General features: G+C 39.9%; 1 protein-coding gene across 2 annotated transcripts in view; it reads right to left on the bottom strand.

Moving 5' to 3' along the window:
* The window catches only part of RNF182 (ring finger protein 182), a 29,158-nt gene extending 11,763 nt beyond the window's left edge, over positions 1 to 17,395 (bottom strand). The window contains exons 1-2 of one of the 2 annotated variants that reach the window (XR_008839811.1): positions 16,990 to 17,169; positions 11,277 to 11,405 (exon numbers count right to left, since the gene is read on the bottom strand). Coding sequence is in view for 1 of the 2 variants with exons in the window: in XM_056484422.1 (XP_056340397.1) it covers positions 16,990 to 17,167 (178 nt within the window). In the remaining variant the exon portion in view is untranslated. Of the gene's footprint in view, positions 1 to 11,276; positions 11,406 to 16,989 lie in introns of both variants that reach the window. The other variant, XM_056484422.1, reaches the window with a different exon arrangement.
* Positions 17,396 to 22,254: the final 4,859 nt, after the last annotated feature.

Here is a 22,254-nt window from a genome sequence, read left to right as displayed (position 1 = left end):
AAACAACATTTTCAGACCTGGTCTTCTATCACCATATCCTTTTTGAAACACTGGCAACTAAAGTCTGATCCAGCTGATGCTGCAAATAGTCCCAATAGCTTGAAAAGTGAGGGGTCTGAGCAAACAACACTCTAACTTGGATTCAGTAAAGTGTAATTTTAGTATTTCATTCAGTTCCCCTAAAGCACGCAACTAAAAATAGTTATTTCTGGGATAAAGATTGTTCTTATTTTGGTAAAGTTGGCATATAACCCTTCCTCAATTGTCATTATTATTATTATTATTATTATTATTATTATTATTATTATTATTATTATTATTATTATTATTAATATTTCTTCTTCATTATCATCACTAGAATTTCAAAATAACTAAGAATTAAAAAAAAAAAATCTTACAAATGTATTTAAAAAAGAGCAAACAAAAAACCGCCAGATGCTATAAAAAATAAGGTGTTAGTAGATGTGGTTAGACATGCAGCAAAGTTGTACATCTCCAACTGCATTCATGGGAAATGAGCAATCCTAACAGACAAGTGCCAGTGGGGAGATGTTAACTTTGACAGCAACATGTACTGCCCTCTCATAAAAGGTTTGTAGAAGAATTCCTTTTGGCCTGATTTATACACAATATACAATGAACAGTTACTGCAAACATCCCACCATTCTCGATGCAGGTACTCAAAATAAAATTGCAGGCATTGAAAAAGCAAATGGAAGGAGTGAAATTAATTTGTGTCAAATGATATGCAGAGCTTTTATTCTATTCCTTTAAGGAATACAGGAATCATGTGAAACAAGAGCAGCTTTAAGCATTAGTCTGGAAGTGTCTTTGTAGCTACTGGGGATGATCTGGGACTGCCAGAGATCCATAAATTGCTACACCACCAATGTCAGAATTGCTGGAGTGTTCTGCTGGTGAGACTTGATTAACTCAGATTAATGCTTATAAAGCAATTAAACTTCAGGGGGACTGATATGAATTGCTCAGCTTTAGCATGTTATTTAGCAGTGAAATGTGGTTTGTTTTTTTTTTTTACGCATTCTGAACTGTCAGTGAAAGACTTGAAGTGCCACTAGATGGAATATTTCAAGCAAAGGGCAGAATCCTTATGGGCTGAGAGTCTATACACAGTGCCCTTTGAACTGGATAAGAGGAGCAGAAAGAAGCTGCAATTTATTCATAGGATGTATCAGAATCCAGTTAAGAATGCAGGGTATCTCCCTCCTGTGTGTTTCTGATAGAAATGTACTGCCACAGCAGCAGATAATCCAATCAGGTCTAAATCGGATCAATATGAACCTGCAAAAAATCGGAAAATCTGCACTTAGGAAATGTGTTTCAGCAAGAGCTGCATAATTCTATTCTGGGACAAGGGCAGCCTGGACTTTACAAATTTTCCATCATTCAAAAGTTACACTGGTTAAGTCTCACAAACTCAATGAAGGGTATGAAACTGTCTTTTCTTTGAGCGGAGCTACAGCATTTTGATGTCATTTGCAACCACAATGGTTGAAAGGTTAAATGAAATGAGCATGTTTGAAGTCTGTCAGTTGAGCAGATTCAAAATACAAAATGCATGAGAGGAAAGCATCGCTGCAGACATTTTGGAAGTAATCAAGGTATATTCAGAAATCCAGCCTGTATATTAAACTAATTAGTAAAGAACCCCCCAACCAACACACAAAACAGAGAGAAAGTACGTAAAATTGAATTCTAAAGGTTTAAAAAGCAACATAGTCCGTAGAGAGCCATTACACTTCCCTAGTTACCTATAAATCTAGTGTAAATTAATAATTGAGACCAGGTATTGGTATTTTCTTAACTGGTAATAATCAATGGGGATTTTAGTTTTAAGTGCTTTGCAACATGTACTACAAGGCTAGAAAAAAGAATACTAACAGGTTATGGATGTCACTTGTTGCAATAAAAATCCCAACATCAGCACAGCAGCTCTTCAGCAAGTATTCCCAAGGATATCAGGTTTTCTATACAATATCACAAATTAGAAGCTTGGCTAAGGCTTATGGACTAAAGTAGCAAATTAAAAACATTTCTTGCCTTTCCACTGAGTAAAAAAAGATTTTTTTTGACAGAATAGAAACATAACCAGGAACATTTTAAAATACCAGATGTTTTAAATGACAGCTTTCTTTAAACTATTTTTAATAATGAATCTCCTCTGCTCTGCTTTCACTTAAGCAAGTGAATACAAGGCTTCTGAATGTTCTGCTGTGTAAGTCTCTTTGCCAAAAAGTGATACTAGAAAGATGTGCTAGGAAGTGAACTAATTAACTAGACATTAGGGGATAACACATATTTCACTGTTTTTCATTTCCAGTGTGCCGAATGCATATAATCTGCAAAGACTGAAGATCTAGGAAAAAAATCCTATATAGATGTATTCTCTATTCAAAAGGTTGGAAGTATTAGCCTTTATTTATGCTATTTCTTTATCATGGAAAGCTCCATGTTCGAAGCACCAGGATAGAACACTGCTGTTTGTTAGCCTACTAAACCAAAGTTTATGAAAGTTATCAACTATTTCACTTATGATCAGTGCAAAAGGCAGCATTCACTGTGAATCTGACTTTTTCACATCTCTGCAAACACCAACTACATAATTTGCAGGAAGTTAAAATGTACCTTTTCCCTTGGGCTTGGTTTCTTGACAGAAAGAACTCTCCATGAAATTGATTAAAATCCAATTCTGCTCCAGAGTCAAATGATTGCAATATTACTTGAGAGCTTCTGAGCTCATATTTGTCCTTCTCTGCTTCTGGAGGACTCTTTCAGAAAGTGCACCCAAAGAAAGTGCACCCTGAGGGGCATTTCTCAGTAATTGTGGTGGATATACTTTGCAACAGTGAGTACATCTGTACTTAAAACTGCAGTGCAGTGTTGATATAACTGAGCTGGATTTGTACTGGAACCAACCTAGCTATAATAACATGAAGCTCTGGATGAGCTAAGTTAATCTGGCTTGTAGGAGAATCAGCCAACCTTATGCACCATTTCCCACTCCATCATCCTGTGCTAACATGCTGAGCATTGTCTACAGCCGGTGCCAATATATCTTGCCTATCTGTAAGCCATCACTGTAGAGTGTTAAGCTACAGAAATTTTGCACTTGGAAATGTGATAGAAGACACCCTAAAAGACAGCAAAAGTTGTACCTTTCATTCTCAGATATGTCTGTTTGAACTGGATATCTGAGGATTAGTAACCATGGAAAACGGAGACTTTCATCTCCACTTACTAAAAAGTTCATGCAAATGTTGCTATTCCTATTCACACAATGTCTGTCAGTGTTCCCCCATACAGATGCCTTCCCAAGTCTTTTCCTGCCCATAAACACCTTGTGTATTTGAAGTGCAGTAGAAGGCTTGAGAAACCTGAATTTTCATTACTTTTCTCCCAAGACACTCCTGCTTCTGAGTGGGCTTCACAGAACACTTCACAGGACAGTTAACAAGACAGAGGTGGACTGAGGGAGAAGCAGCTGCTTCAATAGTGAATTTTATTTAAGTAGATTCACTAGACAGCCCTAGTACCCATTTTGTCTTATTAATACAGCATTTCTTGTCCACACAAAAGGTGATAGTATATCACACTGTCTGTGCCCAAATCTCTAGCTTTCAATGATCCCACTGAATTGCATAAAATCAAAAGCTCTGCATAGCATTTTCAGAGATGCATTTTTGGTATTGTACAGCAATAAAAGCATTCTCTCCTTTTTGGTCAGAGTGGTCACAAGTCTTTTGATAGGAAAAAATAGCAACATGGCACATGGATAATTCATTAGACTAAGATCCTCTTGTGTAAACCAAGAGTGATTCACCAAACAAGATGCAACGCTTACAAATATGTCAACAAATCACATTGGCTTGTCTTAAAAATCCCTTTGTTTGAGAAAAAAAGTAGTTTTTCTCTTGCTTTCCTTATGGTAGCCTGTAGCTCTAAAGATGTGTTAAGAAAAACTTGAGGGATTTGTTTGTCAAAACTTGTCACTGAGTTTAGCTTGTAAAATGACAGCAAGAATTAAATCTTGGATGCAAACACTTTCTTAGGATGCACATGCAGGCCTTTCTCAGGCAAAATGCTTATTTATTTGGGTAACAGGGAGGAAGCTGGTAAAATTAAACTACTACTGTGTGTTTTTCTTGATTGCTATTTCACAGGATACCTTTTTGACATTTCTAACATTTGTTACTGCCTCATTTATTCAGTTCCTAAATCTGTAATTCCTGCTAAGGCAAAAGTCATACTGAATGGACTAGAAAACTGACACAACCAACCATTAATTTCTCCTTGGCTCTGCTACTGAAAAAGAAAATAAATTGAATTGTCACATTATTAAATCTTGGAAACAACTGTGCTTCATAATATATAACTCCAACCAGGGAACATCATCAGTAAACAACTATGATGGCATCTAGTCATTCATAAAAACTGCAGGATACTGTTCCCTTCCCTAAAAAGATAAAGTTCTTTTAATACACTGGGCTGTGCAGAAAGGAGCAGACAAGATCTCAAGGACACTGTTTATGAATACACGAATTGTGGCAGCCCCATTGGCAGGATATCAAGTCTGAAGGACTTGATCGAACATTATGTGAATGAAGTATTTGATACACTCACACAGACTCAGTATCACGTCCAAATGAGACACTGCAGCCTCAGATGTGTCTCATATTCTGTGGACACACCAGGTGGAACCACTGGCTTATTACACCAGTGGTTATGAAAGACCTTGAGATCCCACTTAACATCCATAGAAATCCTTAACCATTTCCCACAGTAAGATTTTAACTCAGCTACTCAAGGGAAACAAACTGAAGCACTACACATTATAATTGTCTTTAAAGCCTACAAGGCATCTTACAGCAACACCTTTATAACCACATCATTAAGCACAAGATCTACATGGAACAAAAAAGGACCTTCAAAGTTAATGCTCACTATCTTTTCTCTCTTGTTTATACTTGTGCAAAGCCACTGGGCTCAATTCCTTTGTGTTACTGATATTGCCTGAGTGCAACTGATCACAGCACACAATTTATAAGATTGTTACCTAAGAGTATTTACTGAGGAGAGCTGTGAATCAGACAAAAGAGAGGAGCAGTATGATGAATTGGAAAGACTTTGCTGTAGGAAGTGGACAGAGAGGGCTAAGTGCAAGTGAAGAAAATTTAGGAAAAAAGCTTTCTATATTAGCATGCTAAGGAAACACAGCAGGAAGCATGAACAGGGGGAGAAAGGCTGAGTGGAATAAAACCAAGTTTAATACACAAGGTGAATTTGTGGGGGATTTCAAAGAAGCAAGATTATATACTTTAGGAAGATGGCCAAAAAAAGGTACAAGGGGGTTAGGAAAGAGGAAGGGAAGAGATGGAAGTGTCAAGTCAGCTGGGAAAGTGTAGGTTACAAGGCACCTGTTACAAGTGACAGCAATCAAATTAGGAAAGTATTAAGGTACAGACAGAGGTGGGAGGTAAGAAAAATGTGTGTTATACAAGAATAGATGATATGAAAATTTGGTAGTAATCTGAATATGAAAAGAAATGGAGTAATGAAATATACCTTCTATTGCCCATCATGCTGATGAGAATGAATGGGATAAATAGTAATAGAATGATAGAACACAGAAGTATGTGGCTCTTAAATGGCTCAGCTCATTTAAGAGAAAATTCTACTAAGAGTAAAGGCTGGTGGGGGTCACAGCAGATTCTTCAGCATTTTTAAAGAAATTGTATTTTGTCAGACAAGCAACAAACCAAAAGCACAACTCCTGCCCTGTGCTAGAGCTGACAGATGTGCATGATTTTGAGCAACATGCCTTCATTCTGTATGTCCAGCAGCATTGCAGCAGAGCTGAATGAGAGAGATTACTTGTGGCTCCAGCCTCATACAATCAGCTTAGCACCATAAAGAATGCAACAAGATGAGGTCTGCAAATTGGACAGTTCAGTCTGGGCACTGTTTTTTTTTTTTTTTAAAGTGGATACATTATCCTCATTGTTTGTGATTGATCCTGTCTCAGCCAACAACTGAGATGACATTTCAATCCCAGGTCCCTGAAGTTCAAAGGTTTACAGCCTTCTGATCAGAAAGATACACTGAATGAAATATTTTCAAGTGCAAGATTATTTAAAACTAACTTTTATGCTCAGAAATGCCCTTTTTTTTTTGTACCTTGGTGAATTAAAATCATTTTTAAAAAACAAAGCATGGATAGTTCAAACAAATGAAGATAAAAGCGTAAGATTTAAGAAATTACCATAAACCTATACTATACTAATCTTATCACCTGTGCAGTGAAGTTCATGGAACATACTCCTGCTTTCAAGTGACAGAATTGCAGAACAATTTACATTGAAAGGAACCTCTGGAGATCATCTGGTTTAAACCTCACATCCTGAAAAGTCTAGAAGACCATATTGCAGCACTGTCTACCAAGAACTTAGAAGAGCTCAATGTGAGATTTTACAGAATGGGAGGGTGCTGATTGCACTCCAATCCATGCACTCACAGGCACAGAGACACAGGCAACCAAAAGTGTGTCCAGCATTGATGATGGAGGTACAGTCCTTGCAGTGACATGGTGAACGGGACATGCCTCATCCATTTCTTTTTAGGCTGGCAAACACGTGCTGCTGCTGGATGTGCACTTCTGTTGTCTTCAGGCAAGAGCAAACAATCTATTCTTCCCACCCACTTGTGTGAGTCATCAGGCTCTACTCACTGACCTGTCTCCTGAAGTGGGTGTCCTGGGAAGGTCAGATGGATGTGTGATGTTATCCTGATGACCTCATCTGAGTGCCATTCTCAGGGTCCTTCTTGCATGGTTACTTTGGTGCTTCTACACCCATTCAATCCCATTCCCAGCAAGGTGCCCACTACAATTCTCAACAAAAGTAGAGACAGGTCTGAAGGGTCTTGTCCATTTGAGCATTTATGAACCCTCCCAAAGCTGGAGAGTTCACAAAGACCCCAGGCAGTGATTCACAGTGAGGAATGTACTTTTATTTCGACTGCACTATCAAATAAAGATAAAATATATGTGTGTATTTATTTATTTATTTATTTTAACAGGAATATTCACATTTCCAGGTACTTTTCTTTATTATATATTACATCTTTGATTCTGATTTTCAAAAGCATTGCATTGTGCACACAGTGCATTTTCCAGCAAGTATTACAAAGGAGGGAGTGTGTTGTTTTACACACTGTGCTTCCATACTTATAAATCCATTGCTGTATATCAGGAAAATGCATAGATAAAAGCTGAAATTGAAATTTTCACATTGATAACGAGCACTACTATCGCTTCATAAAAGAAACCACATCAGATACAATATTGTTGCTAGTGACTGTTGCTCAATTGGAATAAAACACTGCATTTCTGTAAATGCAGAAAAAAAGAATTGGAAGTTCAAGGCCAGGTTGGACACGGGTTTGAACAACCTGCTCTAGTGGACAGTGTCCTTGACCTTGGCAGGAGGGTTGGAACTAGATGATCTCTGAAGTCCCCTCCAATCCAAACCATTCTATGATCCCAGGAAAAATAGCTCAATATATTTCTTTAAACATTACATTACGAGATAAATGCTTTAATCTACATATATACGATACATTGCACATACACAATATGTATGTGTACAATAATGTTTAGCTGGATCATTTTATCTGATATTGGAAGAAAATAATTCAGTCATAGCTGTGCTCTGCAATGAGTACTTGGAAGGGAGTGACACACACACACAAACACAGACATTTAAGCCCACTTCACCAGAGGATACAAGATGTCTCTATTGAAAAATTGATTCAAGACTGAAGAAAAGAAAGATTTAACAGAATTATCAGGGAGTTACTTAAATAAAAGAGAAACTTCTTTTAAACAATTTAAAGCTGGGACACAATGGCATTATCACAATGCTGAGTATTAATTATTATGTTTGCTCTTTCCGGCCTGTCACAATGATGAACAATAATGATTGCACAATGTGAGATATTCACCATTTAGCTAATTCACTCAGTCTAGGCAGGGGATCAAAGATGTTTCTATACTGTCTATTCCTTAACAACGGCCCTTTTTGGTTCCAGTGCAACTGAAAGAAACCCAAAAATTGGTGTGACCTGTGCATATACTTCCTATCATATCCCAGAGTCTAAAAGCCAGCTGCAGGAACACAACAATTTAACTTCAGTCTTTCCAGGGCAGCTGGCACTCTGGAGAGGCAGAGCACAGATCTAGGACTTCAGCTCCCTTCCTCTCAGACTTGCAGCAGACAGAAAAATCAGAGAAAAAACCTCCCTAAGTTTCATGGACATCTGGAGTCGTATGCAAGATGTGAGCTTTGTCAAGTGTCCTCCCTGGAACCAGTGGGTTGAGCTGAACAGACTCCCAATATTTACCCATTTCCTATCAACACAATTCCCTGTGGTTTCCCCATTATCACGCTGCTCATCAGTGAATGTATGATGCTTGCTGTTTGCTGCCTAGCACACTGCATTTCTTTTTGCAGATGGGTGAATAACCATTCATATCTCTGACTAGAGTCTTTCTTTTGCTAGAGATATGCAACTGGATTGGTGTGAGGCAGCTGCTCAGTATTTGTGTGCCAGTCTCAGTGGTCCAGTATGTCATGGTGGACAGATGACGTCAGTTCTGGAGCTGGCAGCACAGGAACTGGGCCACTGCTTACTGCTATGAATGCTGATGGAATTGCTTTCCCAAGATTTGTTTCTTCTCTCAGAACAATATGATCTTGCAATATATGGGCTCAGTTTGATTTTTTTTTTCTAAAAGTCTTTCAGGCTTTGCCCATTGTCTGAGTGCTCCGCGCTCCTTCAGTGTATTCTCTGGAAAATTTGATACAAGCATTGCAGTGTGTTTGGTAGTGCAAAATTAGGTATTTTAACAGGCATACTGCCAGGGCAGAAATTCCTTCTCATCCACATGCCAGTGCAGAAATCCCACCCATAATTAATATTTCTTCCTAAAAGACCCTTATGGTCCATCTTCCCCTCCATATAAAAGCACAAGCTAACACAAACAAAAACCCCTGCAATACACAGCAAGCCACTCCAATCCATTGCAACTCAAAACTGATGCCAAACACTATTACCCCCTTCTCTGGAATTTTCTGACATACCCTACTTGTTGCACTTCCATGTGTTTAAATACTCTATTTTGCACAGCAAAATCTGTGTTACTGTGTCTTGTCCATGAAAGTTATTGCTAATGTTTAACAGCAAATAATGCATCTAATACATCAGCTATGTGCATTACTATCACACACACACAAACACATCTGAATTTTAAATTTTATGAATATACAAACATAAAAGCAAGTGTTGATTGAAGTCGACCCGTATCAACCATCCAAACACTCCCAGACAAATGAAACTCTTCAAACAGGATCAAAGGAGCTCTGGGCCAGCAGTAATGGAGTGATATGAACCTTACTTTTCAATACAGACATGTATTATGCATCCATACAACCATGTGCTGATCATTGTATATTTTTTATTTCCTAGTATTTACAATTTCTCATAGCATTATTTCATGCTTCTTTTTGCTCTTTCTGTGAGTCGGTTGATGTGGCTCATGTGTGAGCAGCAAAATAAAACATAAAGGTAACTCTGAAACAACTTTAAAAAAAAAATCTCTGTTTTAATGAGTAAGGCTGTCTTACATGCAGAGAGATGAGACTGTAAATGAAATAAGAGAGGGAAAAAGCTAAGCATAAAGACATAACACTGCTAATGAAAGAAGTGCAGAGCGATAGAGTGAAAAGGAGGAGGCATCAAATATGCAGCAGGATTGTTTATTACAAGTTACTGTTTCACAGTCAGTGGATAGATAATTCTGGTTTGGACACCTGCACAGAATTATGTCCACAGCTGCACTTTACTGATCATACTGTGTGAAATTGTTTCTCTTCCTTGAGCAAAAGGCAAACACAAAGTTAGAGGGATGAACGTGTTTGTAAAATAATCTGTATCACTGAATGCAGAAGATTTTCACACCTGTATCCATTATGTCAATTTATACCCTTGATCTGTCTGGCAAATATAAATATACATGTCCATATATATGCATAATTTAAAATACTCTAGCTGTCTTGAGAAGGTACCATGTATAAGTAAGTATATGTGCATGCATGTGTGTGTGTTCTAGAACTAGAGAAAAGCTGTTACCCTCTCGAGATACCTACAGAATTTCAAATGCACACACATGCACTATATGAGCTATATGTGTAAGTAACAAAGAGTAAGTGAAGCATCCTGTTAATGTTACAAAAACTGAAAATTAATTATAAGACTGGCACAACTGACATTTCCCTTCATGAATAATTTTACTTTACTGAAACAGAAAATAGGCAGGCCACTTAATTTTTAAAAGGGCATAAAGTTCAGAAGGCTGTTCCATCTATTCATAGCCATATGTGAATATCAAAATTGCACTTAAAAGAGCCACCCCAGAAAGTTTCTTTCTACGTGCTTTTTGCCATTCCTCCCTCCTCTCAGTCCCAAAGTCAGTGAGAATTCATATTTTAATAATTCTGTGTCAATAAGCATCACTGAAGCCTTACATTTACACTGATGAACACACAGAGAACTATCCTTAGAGTCTAAAAACCACACTTCAGCATGAAGCAGATGTTTTGGCCATGTTACAATAAATTCATAAAAAGAATCTTCTTAAAGCAAATGCTGCCATTAGCACAGCACACTACTTTGGAACAAACTGTCTTGGGGGGTATACCAAGGGAAGGGAGAGATACCACTGCACCCAGTGCTTCTCCATTCCAGGCTTATAAAATGCTTTTAACTTGCCTGTCTGGTGGCATAGTTAGGCAAAGCAGTCATGTAAGAAAGTTTCATTAATCCTTAAGAAACAAATGACACAAAATTTACTGGAAACTTAGTTCACTTGGGATTTTTGTGGGATTTATCAATATATAATATTATTACTTCACCTTTACATCACCTGCACACCATTTGTTTTCAATTCTGACTTGCTCTTTCCAAGTCTTGTTAGAGTTGTTTATCTATTTCCCCATCCAGAATAGCATCCCTCTTCAGATCCCTACCTCTGTACAATCTCTATATGTTTAAATTCCACTGAAAGTAGATGTATGGTTAAGTGTGATCCTATTTTCTTAAGAGGACACTTTATATTCTAGGATATAATTTGGCTAAATAGAACAAGTCAAACAGAAGTGTGGTGCTTGAGAAGGCATTTTGGTGAGCTTCCAGGGACTTACCTGCCAGCTGCCAAGCTGGCTTTCAGCTCTAGGCTCAATGTATTCACCCATCCATCACCAAAGGGTCTGAATGACTGATAACAAAAACAGATGATTCATCGTTGGTATGCTTTCTGTTCTCTCTTTGTCCTATGGAAGACATGGCATTTTAAGATTAAGGTTGATATTTCAGGCTAAGAAAAACTTACAGTATAATGAGGGCAGTTTTTATATTACTGGATAGATACTTCTTCCTAATTTTTAGTAGATAGAGAGAGCCAGAAATTAATTTTTTTTTTAAATTAAATTGATCTTTAAATGAGCAGGTACACCTGCCTATCATCTCGAGTGTAAATACTGTCAGAAGATGCTCTCCCTTCTTGGTCTTTTTAGATAGATCAGACTAGTAAGATAATATTTCATTTCCATTTACTTAACAAGGTGTTGACCTTGAATTTAATAGCACAAACATCGGGACTTATCTCAGAGGCCTATTAGAAGAAAAAGACAACTTTAGGTCTGCCATGGTGATGGCAGAGAAGAAAAGAGAAATACATCAGAATCCTAAAAAGCACAGAGAGCACTTCCACCTAATAACTTTGCTGAAGTGATACAAATAAAATGAGGAATTAACAAAAAAAAAAAAAATAAAGCTCTTCTCTTTAACATTTAAGTACTTGCTAGCTGCACTGTTAGTATATCAGATTACTGTAGAAAAAGCTATGACTATTCAGGTAAGCTGGATACCTAATTCACATTGTGAATACAGAATCATAGAATGGAACAATTTTGGTTGGAATTTAAAGGTCATCTAGTCCAACCCCCCTCTAATGAGCAGAGACATAGAGAAGTCACAGAGACAAATGGTCTGAGTGTCAGATCTTTGCAACACAAATTCAGCAACATGGGATAGGTGAGGAGGGAAACACAGCTGAGATACCATTAACTTTTGGGCTGTGGTGAGAGTCAAACTAAGAGATTTTGCACAGTCACAATGTTCACAACCTATATAAGATTTTGAACAGTTTGGGTAGTTTCTTACAGGAACAGTGAGATAGTCACAAAAAAGATATTCAGGAGCTGAATAAATCTCCTTCAAAGGAAAGATTAAAAGAGTTCAATCTGTTTAGTTTGTCAGAGAATGAGAGGCAACTTGATTACAGGAATAAGCATCATCTACAGAAGTGGTCTTTGATTCAGTGGACACAGTAAAATGCCTGTAATATACTGAAAGCAAATCCAAGTACTAGAGCATTACAAAACATCAGCATTCCACTGAATATATATATATCAATACAGTTTTAGTCATACAATAAACTCATCATTTTCTTCCACAGGAAGCTTCACTGAATTTGCAGTACAGTCAGCAGTTACTTAGTGAATTTTTTTGTTTATTCTCATTGTATAATTTGTGGCCCTGCAATTCACTCATTGTACCATTTGAACCTAGCACCAAACACAGCACTGTTTATTTTTTTGACTTTCATTTAGCTGTCACTTTAACAGCACAGAAATGGAATTCAGTGAACTGAAAGACACAGGAAGATAAAAGCCCTCATTACACACACATTACACAGCATTCGACCTGGTGATTCCAACACTACTTAAAATCTCTGCTTAAGATGTTTATAAAATTCTAGCTAAATAAACCAAATATTTTCAATATTGGTAGAAGCACTGGTAAGCCTTCCAGAGCTTTTTTTGGGAGTTACTTGTAGGAATTGTTTAAAGAGTGGAAAGCCAGTATTGGCTTGAGTTTTGCTGGTTTTTAACAGAGAATACTTCTGTGGAAATACTGCAGGTTCCCCATCATGTATTGGGAGGCAAATGGCACCTGCAAGTTCTTGGTAAACACCTGCAGTGTAGCTCCTCAGTGCTCAGCTACACTTTCACACAAAGCTATTCCACAGCAGAAGCTTCAAGGTCAGATGCTTCTTCAAGCAGACTCTGATCAGGTCACTGCTTGTGAGTCACCAAGGGGGGAATATTTTCTTTCCGTTCACAGGAGAACATCTCCTGCCTGAGTACAGACTGGCTATCCATCTGAAATGGGAGTTTTCTTTCTATGCCATGCACTGCCTGCCAAGATCAGTTCCCCTGCCTGGAACAACACCTGCCCTGAAACTATTATATAAAGATTTGGGTTTCCTGACCAACACCTTCTGCCGTGGATATTGCCAATACAGCCTTGAAGGCTTACAAAAGGGGGTCTGAAAGGAGCCTTCAGCCCTGACCTGGGCCATCCACTGGGAGGAACTGATGCACACAGGCTCATATCAGATTTTCCTGGCTGGCTCTCCACCAGCCTGTCCCAGTCTGAGTCCCATCTCAATCTGACTCCTCACACTAGTCCCAGATAACTCTCCCACCATGCCCATCGACTCCAGGGCTATGTCTGCCCTATCATGGACTGCACATCAGCCCCCACCTTCTTCCTCACCCATCCACTGACAGGTTTCCTTACAGTTATTTTTCAAACCAAATTGTCACACCCCATTTCCCTACAAGGCCACATTTCTGCAAATAACTTGGGCAATTCCAAGTTGAAGTAGGAAAGCTGAGAGACAAGACAGTCTGTCCCTATTCCTTTCTCCAATTTCTCAACTAGCACTGGTGGTGGTAACCTTTATATATGTTTCTTTCAAAATGTAATATATATCTACAAAACACTTGTGAACCAGAGTATTTCAGAGAACTACAGCTTTGTAACACTTTGGCTAAATTTCTTGGAAATGGCAGGAGAGATCAGACAGAACCTAAATGGATTTGTAGTCCCTGCTCAATGCTCTAGAGATGCTAGAACATGTCAGGTGTTCATGCTATCTGGACTAAACTTAAAGTGCTGCTGAGTTATTTCAACTTCTACTTGAATGTTTGTGTCCACTCATTGATAGTGGAAAAGACAAAATGGGAAAAGGAAAGGTATGTTGAATTATGGCATTTATTATGCCTAAAATGCTGTGCTGCATCATCCCTGCAGGAAAAAAATCTGAATGAAACGCACAGGATTTGGTTTTAAAAAGTTTAGAGCTGTAGTAGGTTAAAAGCTGAAAATCTTGTACCTCTTGATTTGTCTTTACAGATGCATTTCAAATCTAAGGTACATTTTGAAGAGGTCTGAGCTCTTTGCAGCCTATCACAGCACTTTCACACTTGCAGATGTTTTGTTTTTACTAGAAAGTCACAATTGTCTTGTGTTATAGTGTGATACATAAGGTACACATCAGGTCATGCTATATTACTGTGAGAACAGTAGTTTATATTGGACAGGCAGTGCTTCAGCACACAGCGTGTGCAAAGGCCACAGGAGAATTTCCTGAGCTTTGCTCTCCAAGGATCCCTGGTACTCCTTAGCAACCTTGCTGGGAGGACTGAAATCACAGCCTCCAGGCAGCAGGTGATAAGTGTCCCTGTACACTTGAAAAAGTTGCTGGCTACAGCAAGCACATGTACACCTCCAGAAAAAAAATTTAATGGCATCAAACTAGGATATAGATAAAAATGTTAAGACTGGACACAGCAAGAGGAATAGTGGCAAGCAGACTCCTGTAGTGGCCTTATATCAATGCACAGTGCTCAGCTTTAGATGATGCTTTCAAGAAAATCTGACAACAGGCTTCCTACAAACCTGGTCTGGACTGAGGAGCACCAGAAAGGTGTGAAATGACAATCTGAGAGACTGTGATCTAATTTCTAGAACTGTGGACTACTAGAAGCCCTTATGCATGTCAGGCTATATTATGGGGTGTATTATCTACACTGAACTACTGCATTCTTTCCAGGTACTGCCTCAACTAGTACATTTTTTCCACTGATAAACTTTGTCTAGTAGAGTGTACAATTGCTCCACAAGGAACAATTTTGAGACTGAAATGCCACAAGGCAGCATAGCCATAAATATTTTACTTTTCCCTTTCACTTTTAAGGCAAGATGTTGAGTTCTGATTCTTCTCATTCTCTGCCATGCAGTTAAGGGGGTAGAAGTGTCCAGAAGTGTCCTTATTATGCATAGCTGACCTTTTATTTCCTGCAAGAGCACTCAATTTCAGATGGTCCACAGTGTGGTCTTGAAATGCTATTTTCCATCATGCTAAACTCATCTGAGGTCTACGTTTTTACACATTTTATGAACTTTTGACTTTGCTTTCCAGCGTTGCATGAAAAGCAGAGGTCATTCAGAAGGTTATAAGTCTTTCAACAAAACAACTGTTGTGACACTTTTGAAAGAAGAGAAGGACAAGCACTCATAAACACTGGGCAAACCACTGCAATCGACATAGCTAAGGAATTCAACTTTTTTTCTTTTTTGTGGCTGCTGTTTCTAAAAAATCTGTAATTCCACTCCATGTATTGTTATGATATTACTGATTTAAATGTTATATTGAGCAAAGTTCAAACTTGATCAACATTCATTTAAAGCTTCATTTTATTTATACCTCTCTTGCAAGAGAAACCTGTCTCCATTTTCTTTGCTACTTATATTCATGACTGCTGAAGAGCTGTATCTTCTCTTTCCACCGTTTTCACATCATTTACTTAATTGTATTCGTAGCTCCACTTTTCACTCAGCATTTCATGTATATACTTCTCCAACTTCTCCCAGTCAATGCTTAGGCTTTGAGTTCTGATATCCTGATATTACATTATGTATAGTGTTTTCAATCTCTGGTATGTAGATTACATATTACTTAAAACGTCAGTTCTTGTTCACCTACTCACTAACTGTGTCCTCAGTCACAGTGTCCTCATCTCACGTACTATTTCCCTTGTTCACAGCCAGGAAGATTCCCATCTTGAGCGTGCTGCCGGCTGCATACATGCCTCAGCACAATTTTGCTTTGGCTCAGGATCTCGTTTATTTCCTAAATCACTCGGCAATGAACCACAACGACTGCTCCCTGGGACCTCATCATGCGGGGTCAGCCTTCTCTCACCATCAGGAAGTTCCTTTGAATTTTAAACTTCTGCAGAAATCCATGTCTATTCACAGAGCCACTACCATTCGGATGTTATTGATTACAGTCACCACATTGCTCAGGCTAATGACCTGCTAATGACCTTCCCATCCACTCTCTGACATTGGCATCTCAGGAGGTGAACACGGCTTATTCTTGCCTAACCTTGGCTGCCCGAGATAAGCAAACGTTTATCACCTCTACCATCTTAGCTTCTGACTCGGAAAGCTACAGACTCATTTTGCCTAAAACCTTTCGGTACACTTACTCCTAAAAACAAGCAGTAATTGCCTTGTTTACTCTACAACACCAATCCTTTCGATTTTCTCTTAAAACCAAACAGCGCATTTTAAAGCTATTACCCCATCCATCATTACTTTACAAAGCTGAAGAAACGGAACTCTGCAACCCCAAAATTTCCAGGGGGTCACATTTTTTTTTTTTTTATAACAACAACCCCAGCAGCGAAATTATCAGTGTTCCTACGAAGGGGTAACCGCAAGGGACGAGGCAGGGCAGGGGCGAGCCAAGCCCACCACCGGTTGCCACCCGGGGCTCGGAGCCCTGCCGTGCCCTCGCCTCCCGCCGCCGCCCCGCCACTGCCGGGGGTACCCGGGGACAAGCCGGGAAGGGGCACCCGGGGCGCACCTCCCGCAGCCCTCCCCGCTGCCCATCGAGCGCACGGACGGACGGACGGACGGACGCCTCCCCCTTTCCCCGCGGGAGCCGCTGTCCCTCCCGCAGCCGCAGCACGCCCCGGGCGTGCCCCGGCTCCGTACCTGTCGGCTGTCCTGGGCAGGGCAGGCGCTCCCGCAGCCCCGGCTTTGTTACTACTCGCAGGAGCCGCGGCTCAGCGCCGTCGCTATAGAAACTGCTGCGCCTCGAACCGGCACCGGCGAGCGGCGGGAGGGAGGCGGGAGCCGGGCGGAGGTGCGGGGTGAGCAGCGAGCCGCTCATTCAGGAATATCCTGGCCTTTTCCTCCTCCTCCTCCGCCCGCTGCCAGCCCCCGGCACCGCCCAGCCCGGCCGCAGGTTGGGAGGGCGCCCCGCCGCCCTCACCTCCGCTGCATCCCGAGTCTCTCGGCTCGGAGCATCCCCGTCCCAGCCCTGCCGTCTCCTCAGGGAGACTTGTCCCCAAAACACACAGAGGCACACTCACACTCCGGGAAGCGATCCCAGGGCATCAGGGATCCAGGGAGCACTCATGGCATGAAATAACCATGGGAGCTGACCTGCACTCTTGCTCCTGCCCTCTTGCCTTTGAAGCTTGTTTGGTCCCAGAGCATCACCACAGATACCCCACGAAGCCGGGACCAAATTTTTTAGAAACAGTTTTTCATTTTGTGAAAGTGGTTTAGCTCCACATCCTCAGGTGATGAACTGCTTTGGTGTGGGAACTCGCTGCTGGAAGCCCTCTGGACGGTGGCTCACGGTCCAAGGGTGCAGTGGGGTTTTTCTGCAGAGCATTCAGTATGATGCATCACGCCCTAAGGGTTGAGGAGCTGAAGGGCTCGTTCTGTGCGCTGTAAAAAGGAATGGAAGCGTGGGTGATTGGGAGGAAGAGGAGGGAAAGGCTGAGAACGGATTAGAGTAAAGCAGCCAGGTGTGTGGGAGATGTCATTGTGTCCTGACATATTTGAGATTTAGGGTTATCCTGAGTCTGGGGAGTGGTATGTTTTCCTACAGCAACAGCCTATGGTATGTCAGGGACACCCATCTTCACATCCTTCTCCCTGCTTGACATGACTGATAAAAGCTGAGGCAGTTCCTCCATTCTTCTTCCTTTCCTCCTCCTGCACTGAAGGCTCGGCACTATCGGCTTGTTGGATCTGTCCTCTTCTAATTTCTCTGCCTGAAACACTCTTATTCTCTCCATAGTAGTACAGTTGATAAAACATCCTTTGAAGGGCAAGATGGATCTCCCCTTTTCTCTTTCCCTGGTTTATATTGATTACATTGGACTTCCCAAGTTTGCCACGCAGAAGAAACCTAACATGCAAGGAGCAACTTGGAGGCTGCACTATCCATCTCAGCCACTGCCAAGCTACAGGGGATGACTATTAAGTATCTGCACTGCAAGTCACTGTGAGCTGATGAATCTGTGCCAAGAGCTGCTGGCACACTGCAGAAAATGCTCTTTAGGAAGAGTTTGCCAAAGCCAAGAAAGACCCCCAGAGGAGCTCTTGACAAAGCAGCCCAGCTTACAGCAGAGCTGCTGGCAGGCCATCACACAGCCAAGTGACAATGGCAGCTCAAATGAGGGAGAGACAAGGTTGGGTAAGAAAGATGGGCTCTCCATGTACTTATCTACCTAATTTGCGTGCTAAATACCAATTTAAGTTATAAAAATAAGGAAAAAATGTAATATAAATCCAGTCAGAGCATAGCAGAACTTATTTTTTTGTTTGTTCTACCTCATAGTGAATTTGCTTGCTTTGAGGAGGAAAGAGTAACATTAGAAAAGCGAAAGTTCTGCAACATCCTGGATCTCATAGCATAGGAGAAGTTCTGACTATTTTACCTGATATGAAAGAATACTCCTTTTAATCAAATGGAATATCAATATTCATAGTAGCAATAATTTAAAAAAAAAACACCTCAAAAGCCAAAAACCCTCTAAAAGCTGGAAAACATTTAATATTCTAAAATCTTTTGGAAGAGTAAGAATGCTTTTTATCTTAAGATGCATTTAGAAGAGAAAGCTGAGCAACAAAGACATTGCTCAAAGAAATGGTCATTATTTTGACAGCAAGAAAGCAATGCTGTTGCTATAATACCTATTCATTTTTCTTACAAAATAAACTCATAGCACTTTCTCCCAGGTGGAAACACAGGAAGGGACAGAAAAATGATAGGAAAGGCATGCTTACTATCTGGTCTTCACTAATACAAAGCACCCGAGCACTGATATCATTTCATGTGCTCCTGGGGATTTTAATCTTCAATGCAGTTTTACACACAGGCTCCTAAACACTTCCCTCTCCAGGCTGAAGGTAAAGAATAGCATTTACAGAAGGGCCAGTTGAGACAATTGGGTGATATTTTAAAAGACTTGCAGGAAAACTCAATTTGACTTAGCATTGTACAGATATCCATGCCTTCCAGATTAATTTTCCTATCCAGGTTACAATGACAATTTACTCACAGAGATGAGCCACTTTTGTAGATGGATATCACCTGTATCTTTAGGACAGAACTTTAGCCAGTTCACGGTTCTAGTGCTTGCAAAGTGTTTCACTGTGTGTTTTTTGTTCTTTTTTAAATTTTTTTTCCTAAACTCTGTTTGAAATTTTGACTTGCTTAATGTCATTTGGAACTGAACTTTTGCAATAGCATTTACAGAGTAGGGCACTAACTGCAACCATGCCAAGTTGTTGCTTGGCAGTCACAATAGTTCTATACTTACAGAGAGGGGAATGAAACATACAAATATTAAACCCTTGCATTGCAGTAACAAATCAGTACTAAATCAGCAATTGCAGCTTGTAAGATTTTAACACTAAGCTATCTTGCCTTCACCTGTTGACGTTTTTTCCCTCTATCTCACAGTTTGGCTTAAGGATAATATGTTTTAAATTTACATCTGGAATGCCTTCTGGCAGCAATTTTAACGAGGATCTACTTCTTTGGGATAGGGTAACAAACCTCCCAAAAAAAAAACCCAAAAAAACCCTGAAAAAAATGTATGCTGGTATGACCATGGCCATCTTCTTACTCAGCAGTGGTGTGTGAGTCTTTCTCAGTGTGGACTTTTTCCAGTACCTCGGGGTACTGAAGGAATTCATCATGGGACATTGAACAAGTGTTAACTTTCATTTGGAGTGGAACAGCTTTTGATGGTGTCCCCTCTCTTTCACCATTTGTCCTCACTCTGAACACCACCAAACACTTATTCTATTGGCCTATTTGTTCTCTGGAAGCAGAGCAAAGTGTCCTTAACCAGCACCAAGGCCTTGAATAAAGTATTCTTCAGCTGAAGGAATGAAACACATCCTTATCACATCATATGAAAACAAAAGATAGGAGTAAGCTGTGATAAAACTGAAGTAACAACATTTAATACTAATATTATCATTACTATTATTATTAGGATTGTGGTGCAGCCTCTAGGCTGTACCAGCACCAGGCACTGTTTTCCCACAGAACAAAAATGTGGGTAATTTCTGCCCTGAGGAGTTTACCTTAGAATTAAATGTTTTTCCTGAGGGCCTGAAATGCCATTAGTTACACATTTGGGTAGTGGCAAGTGCAGTGGGACCTAATTTAATTGAAGCCTTTTAGATATGTGTAATATAAATTTTAAATAATGCAATAATTATAATCATAATTCTGACAGAAGACAGTGAAAAACCATTTTTCTGTGTCTATAGGCTAGCAGTCCTTTTGGAAATTAGAGACTTTGGAACATGGAAAATGAGATGGAGTGATAATTGTAGGAAGCAATAAAACATGAATATGCTAAAATAGGGGATGAACTCTTAGGCTCTGTCTTTTGTAAAAGGAAAAGATGCTTTCTCCAGAGCACTTTTTTTCTTTTCCTTGGGAAGAAATGCATACTTCAAACCATTGCTTGATATTTCTGGATGTCCTGAGGAGGCAAGGCTACAGCAGTACAGAAGGACTGGAGTGCCAGAAGGACTCAGGCCTTTCCCAGCTCTGCCAGCTGCTTCTCAGAGGCAGCTCCGGATGAGCAGAACCACTGTTCTATATCTTTTGTTTTTAACCACACTGTGAAGATGCTGGTGTAAGGAAAATCAAGCATGTATACATATATCCAGACCTTCAGCTCACCATTTAACAAAGTAATTATCAGAGGTTTATAAAGGTTTCTACCCAAATTCGTGGTGGTAGAGAAAGTGCTGCTGAGCATTCAAAATTGTCAGAAAGCAAACATGACCACAGTGGGGTTGACTTCCAGTATGGCCCAGGCTCATGCCCACCCTCCACCATGCACTGCTGTGCTGAGAGGCCACAGCCACTGAAAACAGCAGTGAAGGAGCCTGCTGAGAAACACACAATACATGGGCTGGGCCATTAGAGACATGCCCAATGTGTTTGTATTCACTGTGGGGCAGTGTAGGTGCATCCCAAATCTGAACTCCTAGTGGCCTCCTGTGACTACATGCCATCTCAAGGAAACACCTGAGTTAAAAGGGCTTGTTAAGAATATTATTGATCTGAAAAGGGGTAAAATGGTGTGGCAACATGCAGAATGCACACTCTTATTTAATTTTGTTTACTGTTGAAAAGCCTCAGAGACAGTAAAGGGAAGCCTAACCTAAGGAGTGGAATAAACACCCCAGCAGACAAAGGGATTAATGCTGGGTTATCTTAACACTGGATGGCATAATTTGGGTTGCTCACACAACCTACTGGGGCCTTAATCAAGTACAACTGCTCAGAAAAAAAACAAACCTGGCACTACTGTGGAAAGCTCAGTGGACAGCAGTGTTAAACAAAATGCTAGTGGTAAATTAAAAATCAGTCTGGAAATATTGTAATTCCCAAAGGTTGGTTATTTGATACTGCATGAGTACTTTGTTCAGTTCTGGGAACTCAGCTGCAAAATAGACACAGAAGACACAGAGACAGGCAATGCAAATGATTAGAGGCTGAGAGAGAAAATTTTGTATCTGGGTGGCATTAAGAAAGGACATGATTGAGCTTTATAGAAAGTAATGAATGGCACAAAGAAGATAAATCCTGCATTTCTGGGCACCTTTTTTCATAATTTAAGAACAAGAGTTCATCCAGTGGAATTAAAAAGATATAAATTTGAAAGTGATGAAAGGAAATACTAGCTATTAAAGTGAAAGCATTCACTGTTACATGAGATTAAATTTGGAGAAAGGACTAGATTGTGTAAAACTTGTAAAGGGATAAAAAGTTAATATTTCAATGCATAAGCCTGTCATAAAGCAGAGAGACAGGGAAAGAATCATTAAGAGAATCTCATCTTTAGGCAAATTATTGAATTCCTTGAAGCTTCTTCTGAAGCATTTACTGCTGATGATTAAAGGGAGAAGCTCTGACAACAAATGATA

Source organism: Oenanthe melanoleuca, chromosome 2, assembly GCF_029582105.1.
Source record: "Oenanthe melanoleuca isolate GR-GAL-2019-014 chromosome 2, OMel1.0, whole genome shotgun sequence".
Lineage (NCBI taxonomy): Eukaryota > Metazoa > Chordata > Aves > Passeriformes > Muscicapidae > Oenanthe > Oenanthe melanoleuca.
The sequence above is the reverse complement of the archived record's forward strand: the minus strand, read 5'-3'. Positions and strand labels throughout refer to the sequence as shown.